The 12,747-nt window shown below is 43.6% G+C and overlaps 1 protein-coding gene across 6 annotated transcripts; it reads left to right on the top strand.

Moving 5' to 3' along the window:
• The first annotated feature begins 209 nt into the window (after positions 1 to 209).
• On the top strand, positions 210 to 11,537 carry HIKESHI (heat shock protein nuclear import factor hikeshi). Of its 6 annotated transcripts, none has more exons than XM_054164626.1 (6): positions 210 to 322; positions 733 to 886; positions 1,099 to 1,336; positions 4,923 to 5,074; positions 8,654 to 8,772; positions 10,600 to 11,537. In XM_054164626.1, exons 2-6 carry the CDS (start codon positions 872 to 874, stop codon positions 10,784 to 10,786), a joined length of 711 nt encoding a protein of 236 aa, XP_054020601.1. In that variant the 5' UTR covers positions 210 to 322; positions 733 to 871; the 3' UTR covers positions 10,787 to 11,537. The 6 variants fall into 6 exon arrangements, with proteins under 6 accessions (XP_054020601.1, XP_054020599.1, XP_054020600.1 ...); XM_054164625.1 differs by having other exon boundaries at positions 216 to 645; XM_054164624.1 differs by lacking the exon at positions 733 to 886.
• Positions 11,538 to 12,747: the final 1,210 nt, after the last annotated feature.

Raw genomic sequence — 12,747 nt, 5'->3', positions numbered from 1 at the left:
GCCACACAACCCGCAAGGGCTGCCAGCGCTGGTGACCCCCGGACTGCGTGAAATTCCCCCACTCCCGCCCGCGGAGTGGCTCAGCCCTGCCATGCATCCAGCAGGTCCCGGCCGGCCGGCCGGCGGCGGGGCACTACGGAAGTTGCACCCCGCCTGCTCCTCCCTGCCCGCCGCGGCCGCGGAAGTGACGCGCCGGGCCCGGGGTCGGCGCTGGCGCGTTGGCTTCCGGCAGACGGTGCTCATGGAGGCTCCGGAACAGTGAAACGTCTGAGGTGGTTCGGCGGCCGCCGCCATGTTCGGCTGCCTGGTGGCGGGCAGGCTGGTGAGCGCTGCCCGGGCCGCGGGCGGGGCCCTCAACCCGCTCGGGGCCCGGGGTGGAGCTGTCGCAGGGCCGCCCGGCAGGGATCGTTCCTCGCCTCGCCGGGCTTAGCCCGGGGCTGGCCCCAGGTGGAGGGACCTCGCCGTCTGCCCGACACTTCGGCTGGCTGTTGCCTGTCATCCCCAGAGGCAGCTGCATTGTAGAGGCTCGTTCCTGGGAGGCACTGGCCATCCCCCGAGCTCAGGCTTCTCAGAGACAAGCTGCGAGTTTAAAAGAAGCTTTTTAAGCCTAGATTGTGCGTTGGCTGCCAGGCTGCGGCGTCTCGGGTAAAGAGGAGGGTATCTTTTCCTCTGGCATTTAGCCGTCCTTCTAATTGCCTGTCTCAAGGTCTATTGTATTTCCTATGTGAACAGGTGTCCATGATCCTGGGGTTGTGCCAGCCAGGTGGTCAACAGCCACTGCTTATAGACTTGGCAACCTCTTCTGCACCCTATTTTCCTCCTACGCACATGGGGAGCGAAGGTATCCTGATCCTGTAGTCCCGGGTGGGATATGTGTTCAGTGCAGGTAGAACAAGACTGTCGTGCATTTTTAGTCATATTTTTTTGCAGTTGTTCTTTCTGCTGTGTTTCACTTTTATCTGGCTATTTGCTGTTCAGGTTAGTGCATTCCACACTTGTTGTTGTGTTCCACCTTAGGTGTATTTCTGTGAAAGGAAATTCACAGTTACTGTCAGAGATGAAAAATAGTAATACTAATAAGAATTCTGTTCTCTTTAGGTACAAGCAGCTCCCCAACAAGTGGCTGAAGACAAATTTGTGTTTGATTTGCCGGACTATGAAAACATCAATCATGTAGTGGTCTTCATGCTGGGAACTATACCATTTCCAGAAGGAATGGGAGGATCTGTCTATTTTTGTTATCCAGACCAGAGCGGAATGGCAGTGTGGCAGCTGCTGGGGTTTGTCACTAATGAGAAGCCAAGTGCCATCTTCAAAATTTCTGGTTTGAAATCTGGTAAGAATGGTGAAACACATGTATTCCTGCACGCATAAAGAGAGAAATGTTTAAAGGTGGTTTGCATCAAAAAGGCAGACCACTCTCTGTTTTCAGATAGTCCTGAGCAGATGTCGTACTAGAAGCAGTCTGTCATCTTCATTGACATCTGTCTGTATGTCTTCCTAGTGAAATTTCTCACTCTTCTTCCATGCTATCAGTCTGAAAATTCCCTTGAGCAGGCTTGGCATGTGTTTCTGCACAGAGAACCTGAGGCTGAATAGCCCTGTAACTTCCAGAGCATGGTTTTCAGGCGTTTGTCTAGACAAACACCTGCAGCGTTTTCTTTCACCTTCCACTCTTAAGCGGCTGTGTGCTTTGTAGCACAGTGACGGTTCTGTAGTGCAGTGATTTCGGACAGCTGGCTGCTTCCTGCTCGGGTGCCTTTCCACAGCTGCCCGGTAGAGGGAATCGTCATTGCAGATCAGCCTTTTAGTGTTTTTTAAATAGACCCGAGTTGGACAAGTCTGCCTCATCTGGGAGCTAGAGACCGATGGTGCTACCTGAAGTAGGTGTGGATGTGTTTTCCTAAATATCTGGGAGTTGTGCCATGCACATTATAAAAATGAAACATCTGAGTGGCATACTTAGTCTTCGCTCAAGGATTGGGTATGTCAGCTTAAAGTACTATGCTGATAAAGTAATACACATCTTCTGTAGGCTTCAGACTTAACCTGAATCTCTGTTCTGGTAAGCATTGAGGTTGCTGTGCTAATAGGTGCTTATTCATAACATGGCACACCTTCTTTTGAATAAGCCCTGAATGGCCATGTGACATGAGATAGGGGCTCTCAAGGTGCAGAGTAAACCAAATGCTGATCATATATGTCCCTCAAAAACTTGATCTTTCTTCAGAAAAGAGAACAGCCACAGGAAAGGTTTTGGTGGGGTATGTTTTTGAATATTCCATGGTTGTTGCTAGTGAAACTTTGAAGTGTATGGCTGGCTGTTGCACTGTGGGTTTTGTGCTTGAAAATATTCCTGTATTACTTATGGTTTCTGACAGCTCTGTAGGAAAAACACATTTTCAGATACTTTCTTCAATGATTAAACATCATTTCCAAGTAAGGGACTTTTCTGTTGTTGTTCTGGATAATTTTACTATTCTTTAAAGCTATACTTTTCAGTATAGAAATAAAAGTGCATGTGTGGCTTCTAGGGGTTTTTTGTTGTTTTTCCCCCCTTGATGTAGTCACTGAAGTCTTGCATCTACTGATAATCATTAAAATTCTTGGAACCAAAAGGCTGAAGTAGCCAGCATTATTAACATGTTTCTTTTTGAAACATGGAATATGGTGACTTGGCTTTGTAATAAGCATTAAATCTGCATTATTTTCAGTCATCTCAAATGCCATCTTCATGCTTGCTGAAAACAGACTGTTAACTTACGCACACCCCACAATCCACTTACAAAATTGGTATTTATATTTCATGCTACAAGCTGAATAATGGTGGGGGTTGGGGTGTTGTGTTTGCGTTTTTCTGGTCATCTTCCCACTCCCCAGTGGGATGACAGTCAATGTGCATTCTTTCAGCCTCTTACTCTTCCCATTCCTGAATTTTTGTTTACAGGTGAAATGTTCAACAGCCTGTAGTCAAGGCAAAATAGACTATTTCTGGCTTTAACAAGCCTGATTGGCCTCTTCAGTGCCAAGATGAGTAAAGTAGTGATATACCTTTGTGAAAGAGGCTGGGTTGGTCTCCTGGAATTAGGCAATTTCTGCACTTGTGTAATAAAGGTGCAGTTGTAATTAAGTGTTGTAGTAAGAGCCCTCAATGCCTGTTGGAGCTGTAGTAGTTGTGCTAACTGTAATCATTAATATCACTGGTATTCCCAGTGTAATTGCTGTGAAGGAATTATGGTCGGTTCTCATTGTGTGACTTGAAATTATTTGCTTGGTCTTCTGATGCCCTTGCAGAGCCTGAGTGCTGTTGGAAGGCAAGACATAGTTTCTGCTGGCATTTGCCACAGCTTTTTGCTTAGGTTGGCTTGGAAAATCTGGATAGAATGTTTTGCTGGCCTTCTGTTTCAAAGACTGAAATTACGCTGCAAGGAAGCTGTTTGGGCCTAGAGAATCAAACTTTACAAGAATGCCATTGCTGGCAGTTGTCACTGTAACTGACTTGTCTATACTTTCAGATCTGGAGAAGTCTTATGGCACTTGTGTGGTAGATTCTAATAGCTAACAAGTTTTACCTTTATCAGGCAAGCATCTCTCTACAGTAAATACTGACATCACACAGCGAGGGTAGTTGTCAAAAGCACCCCTAAATAGCTCTTCTTCTTGGCCTTGTGTTAAAGTAGCAGTTTAATAGTGAGTGCTTTACTTAACTGTAGCACTGTATTGTAGTACAATCTTGAGTGAGGACTGACACAGCTTCAGTTGAAAAGCTTTCCATGTGGCTTGGATGTTGGGTTCTTTGTGGTTGTGCTTTGTGTCTCTGCAGAATAATGGTCAGGTTTCTGAGATCTTCAGTCTTGAGTCTCAGTTCAGCTTCTCAAGTTTGTCTTGCTGAGTGAATTTTTAACAGTGGAGCTAAGTCAGATGGTGCTTTAGGTTTCAGTTAAGCTTTCTCACAGCTCAGGACAGTGTTGACTGGTCTGTGGGACAGCTCTTGAGTAGCTTTTGCTTCCTCCTGTTAGTAAGAGGCCAGAGAGTGCTAGTGAAACATCACTTCTGTGCTAAGAAGGTACCTGTCTATTGTGTTCACCCAAACTTAGGTGGAGCATGAGAATGTGTTTGCATTCGAGTCCTCCCAGACGTTTTCCCTGTATTTTCCTTTACGGATGCTGACAGAGGAGTGCATGATTTAAGTGACTTTAGGTGTCATTTGCAAAGACCTTAGCTGCATCTGGAGCTCAAAGTACTGGGTAATACTCAGGGCAGAAGTGATGGTAGAGAGCTGGGAGTAGTATATAATTTGGGGATGTTTTTCTGTCCAATTCATTGTTGTCTTTGTGGTTGCAAAGTCAGAGGCCTTTCTGTTCCATGGTTGTATTTTGACCTTTGCTGCTGCTGGTGGTTTTGAGCAGTTCAGATGAGACTTGGAGCTGCCCAGCCCTCCACAGGGATAGCTTTGAGTCAATGATGTTAAAGTAGCATTTAGTATTTTCCATAGCACAAGCAGGTTCACAAGGATCTGGCTTGGAATGAGTGGACCAAACAACTCTGCAGCAGCGCTGAATGTTTCCTGTTTATCTGCACTTGTTGCAATGTGAATTAAGGCTTCCTTTCTATAGAGCAGGTTCTGCTGTCTTTCATCCACAGATCATAATTCCTGTTGAATTCATTTACTTCATAGGGAGCTTTAAAGCTGGTTTTCCTATTTTTTAGAAACAAATTTTAAATACCTGTTCACTGTTTCATCTCTTGTGCTTGCGTGCCCTTGTGCCTGTGCCTGGACTGTGTGCTGCTTTTTCTGTATTTCTGAGCTAGGACAATCACTGCTGGGAGTTGAGGAATACCTTCTACAGAAGAAACATGGTGATTTAAGTAACAATCTTTACATGTGTGCCAAATCTAACACGTGTTTGTGGTGCTTTCAGGGAAGGGAAGTCAACATCCCTTTGGTGCCATGAACCTCCCTCAGACACCAACGGTGGCCCAGATTGGAATCTCAGTGGAACTGCTGGAGAACCTGGCCCAGCAGACTCCTGTTGCAAGTGCTGCTGTGTCATCAGTAGATTCATTCACTGAGGTAGCTTGGACAGTCTCTTGTCCAAAGTTTTCTGTGCTACAAAAGTCTTTAAGCCTCTGAAGAACTAACTGGGGTTGGAAATCTGCTATGGGTGGCTATAGGATTGTAACCAACCTAACTGTCAAATCATTTTGCTGGATGCTTTGATATTTTGAAATTACGTTTTCTTACACTGGGAAACTGTGTCCTGCAAAAGACTGGAGTTTGCACACTCAGTGGAATCAGGCCAGTGGGCTGGCATTGATGTCACTGTAATGTAATCATATTTGTGGTGCTTCCATATAGGAGCAGCAAGGGAAGGGACAGTGGTGGATGTCTGGTGATTTATAGGTGCTGCCGCTGTAGTTCATAGACTTTCAGGGATGGTCAAAAATTACTCAGAAGTCAAGACAGGTTCCACTAACCCTCGAGAAACACTTCTCATGTAGTTCTGCAGAACTACAGAATTGTGCCTTCTCTCAAAGAAAGACCTTTTTTTTCTTTGGTTTTTCCCAGTTCTTTCCCTGTGGACCTGGCTGTGGGCTGCAACACTTGCCACTTTTTCCCAGCCTGTTAGTTTGAACCTCTGGAAATCCTCAGCTAGCAGTAGCATATAGTTGGCCATCTAACAGCAGTTCAAGGCGAGCTAGGTCAGCATGGCAAGTCTTGATCTCCCTAACACTGACAGCTCTGTCAGCTCTGTTGTTACCATTTAACATCTCAGCATTTGGTGAGGGTTTTTTTTCCTGCCTGCTTTCCTTACAGATTCTTCTTGAGGTAGATTGATAATTGAACAGTAGTCCTTATACTGTAGCTGATGTCCTTTGGCAGTTTATTACACTTAATAGCTGCTAATAGGGAAGGTCTCTTGGAGAAGTTACTGTAACTGACCAACAGCTGTTTTCTTATAGAATCATAGAATCACAGAATTGTTTCAGTTGAAAAAGACCTCTTAAGATCATCAAGTCCAGCTGTGGACCTAACACCACCGTGGCCATTAAACTATGTCCTGATGTGCCATGTCTACACATTTTAGCATCTCCAGGGACAACGACTCCACCTCCCTGGGCAGCTTGTTCTAGTACCTGAACACCTTTTCAGTAAAGAAACTCTCCCTAATACCAATCTAAACCTCCCCTGGTGCAATTTGAGGTCATTCCCATTCATCCTGTCACTTGATACTAGGGAGAAGAGATCAACCTCCACCTCACTACAACCTCCATTTCAGTAGTTGTAGAGAACAATGAGATCTCCCCTCAGCCTCTCCCAGACTAAATAATCCCTGCTCCCTTAGCTGCTTCTTGTAAGATCTGTTCTCCAGACCCTTCACCATCTTTGTTGCCCTTGCCTGGACACTGTCCGGCACTTCAATGCCCTTCCTGTAGTGAGGGGCCCGAAACGATGCAGTATTTGAGGTGTGGCCTCACCTGTGCTGAGCACAGGGGCACAAACACTTCCCTGCTCCTGCTGGTTATGCTGTTCCTGATACAGGCTAGGATGCTATTACCATCCTTGGCCACTTTATAATATGGTCGGTTCAGCTTTCTTGGGGCAAATGACATCGAAATGCTTCTGATTCCAGCAGTTTTTATTGTAGCAGTTAAGCCATGAGGTAACAATGTGCCACGTGAGGTCATTTGTAAGGTTCCTGATGCAGTATTTAACAAAAAAAAAATAAATTACTTCATGACTGCATAACTTTTTTTATAAATGTTACTTCCAGTTAGGAGGGTTCTTTATTACAGGAAAAAAAAGACAGGCTTCTTAACTGAAATTGTGCACTGCTTTCAAGGAATACAGTTAAGTGAAAGGTTCAAGTAATAGTTACTCCTATAGAGAAAATTTATAAAGTCATAATTGAGGGAGTAGAGAACAGAGGAAGGGATACAACTGGGAGCATGTTTGTGAATACTTGTCATCATCCCTTTGAAACTTATATTTTACCAATAAAAGTGTTTTTTTAAGGGCATAATCATCTGTTGCTACTCTGAGTTGCTCTTAGAGTTACTACTCTACATCTGTTGGTCTCCCAGTGCATTTTTACTAAGTTCTATGAAGCGTTGTGATTGTGTGTATGTGTGTGTGTGTGTAGACTGTATTCTAAAAAATGGGACAAAACTGGAGAGTTCAGGATGAGTGGGATGAGATTGAGGGTAGGCTCCTGGATTCTGGGGCTGCCCAGGGAGGTGGTGGAGTCACCGTCCCTGGAGGTGTTCAAAAAGGGATTGCACGTGGCACTTGAAGCCATGGTTTAGTAGTCATGAGGTGTTGGGTGACAGGTTGGACTTGATGATCTTTGGGGTATTTTCCAACCTTATTAACTCTATGATACGATTCTATCAGTTCTTCTATTCCTTTTGTCAGAGCAAGTGGAGGGAAGCACAACAGTGCATATCTCAGAGGGCTAACAGGGGATCTTATTAATACCTGAGCTGGGTGTCAAGATGACGGTGCCAGTCTCTTTTTGATGGTGCCCAGTGATAGGACAAGGAACAACGGGTACAAACTGGAATAAAGGAGGTTCTGCTTCAGTGTAAGGAGAAACTTCCTTATGGTGAAGTTGGCCAAGCACTGGAACAGGCTGCTCAGAGAGGTTGTGGAGTTTCCTTCTCTGGAGGTTTTCAGACCCTGCCTGGATGCATTCCTGTGCCTAGGTGATCTTGCTTTGGCAGGGGAGTTGGACTCAATTATCTCCAAAGGTCCTTTCAACCCCTAACATTCTGTGATTCTGTGATATTTTGCCTCAGACTGTTTTTCTCTATGAAAGTAGTTTATCCTCCCACCAAAACTATGCCTACCTAATACAAAATAAATTGGGGGAAAAAAGGAAAAAATAAAACAAACACACAAAAAAGACCCCACCAAAGAAGCACAAAAAGAATAGGGGAAGGAAATAAGTGCCACAGGGTTATGTATTTGTAAACTGGCTGAGAATGTCGAATGTCCTGCAGCCTCACTGACTCTGCACAGGGCTTGCTACTTACTGGCCTCTGAGGTTTTTTCCCTTCCTTCTTACTGCAGTTAGGGAATTTCCTATGCCTCCTTTTTCCTGTTTTTCCCAGCAGCATCTTGTGGCAGTGGATGTCAGGATAGCAGCCTTTCTGTGGTGAAAGCTAAAGGAAATTTCCCTGTTGCTGGAGCCTGATGAGTTGTTACAAGGCAGACTGCACTCTTTGCAGCCGGTTTAACAACTGGTGTTTTGCTGTGAGCTGGAATGGCAGGTTTGACCTGGTCTGCAGTTCTGATAGTTTAATTTGGAGGAGAAGGACAGATCTTGTCACTGTGTTACTACTTTGTCACAAAAAGGAAATGCTCTTCATAAAGCTCTGTATCCAGCTGGATGAAATTGGGCATTGAGAGGGTGAGTGCAGGTTGTGAAAATGATTTCTGGAAGCATCTGAAGGCAAGATTCAAGAGTGAGAATATTTTCATTGATTTCAAATGGGTATCTCTGGACCTACTATATCCACTTTCCTATTCTGTTTTAGATCACAGTGCTAATTTTACTTCATACAGGAGTTGTGTGTCTGTCAACTTTTTTCACAGAAATGCAGACTGAAAAGAGAAGTTACTTAAAATGTCTCTTTTTGTTTATTTTAGTTCACTCAGAAGATGTTGGATAACTTCTATAACTTTGCTTCATCATTTGCTGTTACTCAGGCACAGATGACCCCAAATCCTTCTGAAGCTTTCATTCCTGCAAATGTAGTTCTGAAATGGTAATGGCATGGCAGTAATTTCTGCTAACAAGTGGTAGTTTTTTTTCTAGGCATTAAACCACATGATTTCTAAGTATTGATGCTTTTCATCAAGGTGATGCAAAAAGGTTTAAGGGTTTGAGTTTGTTTCTCAAATATAGGGAAGTTCTAGCCACCATTTTTGTTTATTTGTCATCATCTTTATATCAGATTTTTGTTAGAAAAGTGCTAAAAAGCCTATGTTTTTGCTTCCACAAATGATATAAGTGGATTTGCACTAGATTGGTGATCATGCAAATGCTCTGGAGGAACATGGAGACAGAAGACCCTGGTACTTGTCAGTTTGTGCTTATTTGTAATACTTGTTCTCTGCCTAGGCATAGTTCCAGCACATTGCTTAAGAATGAGTGGGGGTGCAGAAATGCTGTTCCTAAATGACCTTGTTCTGTCACAAAGACCTTTGAGTGCACACAACAACTGTGCTTCTGAGAGCTGTTTTCCAGGGACTGGTTTAAGAAGTCTATGGGAATAGCCCATGTAGTCTGGAGATAAGTTGTGAACTGTCAGGCAGTCCTTTAAGATGTCTGAAAAAGTCTTTCCTACAGTTCCAGTTCAGCTCTCTTTAGCCTCTACAGTACTGACCCAATCCCTTTATTAAACCAGTATTCTGGACTCCCTGAATACAGTCTTAGTACTGATCTGATGAATATGCAGGAAGTTAATTTCAGCAGTGCATTTTCTTTGGGTGTGTAACATAATGCAGATCAAGGTAACTCTGCTTACTCCATGACCACATATGGGTAGGGTCCCTGAGGAAAGGAACCAAAGGGAAGACAGACAAAAGCATCAGGGTGATGGCTGACCACTGCCTGGATGTTGCTGAATTTGCTTTTGGCACCTTTTCAAAACAGTGTGGTGAAGAGAGGCATAATTCAAGTTAACTGAACACATTTGTGTATAGAAATCTGTTGAGGTGATCGCAGCCACGGGAAAACATCTTTTGGCTCTGTTTCATATGTTTGAGTCATGACAATGAATTTGATTACAGCTTGTAATGGGTGGAGTATCTTGTGTCTATGCAACTGGTTGGTTGTACTGGAAATTCAATCATTTGGCTAAAAAATTCACTTATAAATAAGCCTTTCTCTAAGCTGAGTGGGTTTAAAGTCTTTTAGAGTCTCTCCTTGCATTTCAGTTGGGTTAAGAACTATGACATGAAGGGGAAGAGTTTTTTTAATCTTGTTTTACAGTTGCCAGTATCTTCTGATACTTTACAGTTTGTGTTTGTGAGAATTGACAGGAGGCTTTAGACTTTTGTAGCTCAGCTATTTATTTATTGAGAAAGGTACAGAGATTGTTTACTTCCCCATTTTTTCACTGAAGGTCAATAATGAATTCTGGTGTGCTTGTTTCTATTAGACAACATGTGTGCATACTTGATTCCATTGCATGTTAGAGACCTCATAGAAGCAGACTGCTATAGGCTTGAAGGGACCTTTTAAAGGTCTTCTAGTCCAACATTCCAGCAGTCATCACCCCTACATCTTTAAGTAGATCTTTTAGTAGTGAATGTTTCCAGGGATGGGGCTTCTACCATCTCTTAGCAGCCATGCCAGTGTTTCACCATCCTCACTGTAAAAAAAATCTTCCTTGTATCCAGTCTGAATCTCCCCTCTTTGAGTTTAAAACCCTCACCCTTTGTCCTGTTGCATCAGGCCCTGCTAAAAAGATTGCCATCATCAATTATTTTTCTTCATTAGATTTTACTAAAACATTTTTTAGATAAATGTGGAAATTGAAGTTATTTATTCAGAGTGGGAAAAATAATGGGGGCTGCTTTCTCTCAAGGTTTCTATTGGAACTGCGGGGCAAATCAATGTGTGGCCTTAAGCATGGAATTGTCTGCAGTCCCCTCTTCCATACCTGTCCACAAGTTACACGTGGCCTGCTGGGAAGTGATCCTGAGTTGGAGGCTGTGGTCTCTGCACAAGCCTGCTGGTGTCTGTCAAGCTTGCTCCACTGTCCTGTGAACTGAGAAGTGCTAAGCTGGCTCTGTGCATCCCAAAGAGAGCCCCACCGAAGGGCCTTGTACAGGGACAGCTGAGGTGGTTTCAGAAGCAATGGTGTTACCTTGTACATCCCTAACTGGTATGAGGTTTTCATAGCTTGGTATGGCTGTGATTTCTTCTGTGAGATGGGCAGCCTCATTTAAACTCCTACCTGCCTGAACTTGCATTCAACTAGCCCCAAAAATGTTAGGCACAAAATGGCCGCTTCTCATTCACTTAAAATTTTAGTAAGCTTGAATGAACATCCTCTGAGCTACTGCTTTAATTAAGTACGTAGTGTTGGTGAAATACACAAGTCTCGCTGTGAATATTTTTGATGTGGAATTAAAAAGGAAGATTTTGGATTTACTTATTTACTGGCATGGAGTAGATGTAATTCATTGTGTTCTCTGCATAGACTAACTTATTTCTATCATTTTTAAAGCTATGTCATTTACAGCAGCTTTTGGGGTTTGTTTGGTTGTTTTTTCATTCTAGGTATGAGAACTTCCAGAGACGTCTGACACAGAACCCTCTGTTCTGGAAAACATGAAATTGAATTGTGCCATTTGAAGTGCAATCTAAAGAGTGTTACCTGAAAGAGGCAGCAAGTGTCTCCAATGAAGAATTTGAGAGGGAGGGGGAAAAAAAGGAGACAAACAATTAGTCTGAATAGAGAAACTTGTACCTTTTGTATTACTCTTGAAAATTATTTAAAATTAAAACCTGTGAAAACTACTTGCCTGTGCATTTTCTCTGTCATTCAAGTACTTGGCTGCAACAAGAAATCAGTGTTCCATGTGCATGTGAGAAATACTCTTTTGGAATGGCATTTAAAGTAGAAGTTCCAGGATAAAAAAAATCCAGTGCCACTGTTTCACACCAGTGTGATATTTTGGTATGTTGTAAACGAAATAAATGTAGTTTATCCTTCTTTACCTCATTCTGAAGGGCTGCTCAGGCAGCTGCTTCCTTTCAGATGTAGTCTACAGATGAGCCCCAAACTGAAAAACTAGGAAGTGTATGGAAAAAAATTGAGTCCAGCTCTAGTTACATTCACAACATCACGGAATCACAGAACATTAGGAGTTGGAAGGGGCCTCGAAAGATCACCTAGTCCCACTCCCCCGCTGGAGCAGGATCACCTGTACCAGATCACACAGGAATGTATCCAGGTGGAGTTTGAATATCTCCAGAGAGGGAGACTCCACAATCCCCAGGGCAGCCTGTGCCAGTGTTCAATCATCCTCACAGTGAAAATAACTTTCCTTATGCTTCCATATAACTTTGTATGCCTCAGCTTGCCCCCATTGCCCTTTGTCCTGTCAGCAGGCACCTCTGAGAAGAGCCTGACTCCATCCTCTTGGCACTCACCCTTTACATATTTATAAACATTATAACCCCTCAATCTCCTCCTCTTCAAACCAGCTCCCTCAGTCTGTCCTCATGGGAAGAAGTTCCACTCCCTTAATCATTTTTGTGGCTTTGTGCTGGACTCTTTCAAGTAGTTCCCTGTTCTTGAACTGAGGGACCCAGAACTGGACACAATATCCCAGGTATGGCCTCACCAGGGCAGAGTAGGTGGGGGAGAACCTCAGCCTACTAACTGCACCCCTTCCAATACATCCCAGAATGGCTTTTTTTTTTTTTTTTTCAGCATCTGAAAGGTTTGAGCCCTTCAAGCTGTTGGCTTGGAGTCATCTTGCCTGCCTCTATTCCTGTTGCAGAGGAAGAAAGGAATCATGAACTGGGTCATGCCAGGGAGAAACTGGAGATCTTGACATCCATCCTAACCTGGCATCTTGTCTTCCAGGTGAGTAAGGTTGTTGCCATCACTCTTGACCAATGTGAGAGCCTCTCAGCTCATGTTAAGTAGCTTACTATAGGATTTCTGCCTCTTTAGGGTTTGAGGAAAAAAATAACTTGAGCTGGAAGGTGCATGACTTCA

Source organism: Dryobates pubescens, chromosome 10, assembly GCF_014839835.1.
Source record: "Dryobates pubescens isolate bDryPub1 chromosome 10, bDryPub1.pri, whole genome shotgun sequence".
NCBI classification, from domain to species: Eukaryota; Metazoa; Chordata; class Aves; order Piciformes; family Picidae; genus Dryobates; species Dryobates pubescens.
This window is presented reverse-complemented; position numbering and strand designations above follow the sequence as displayed.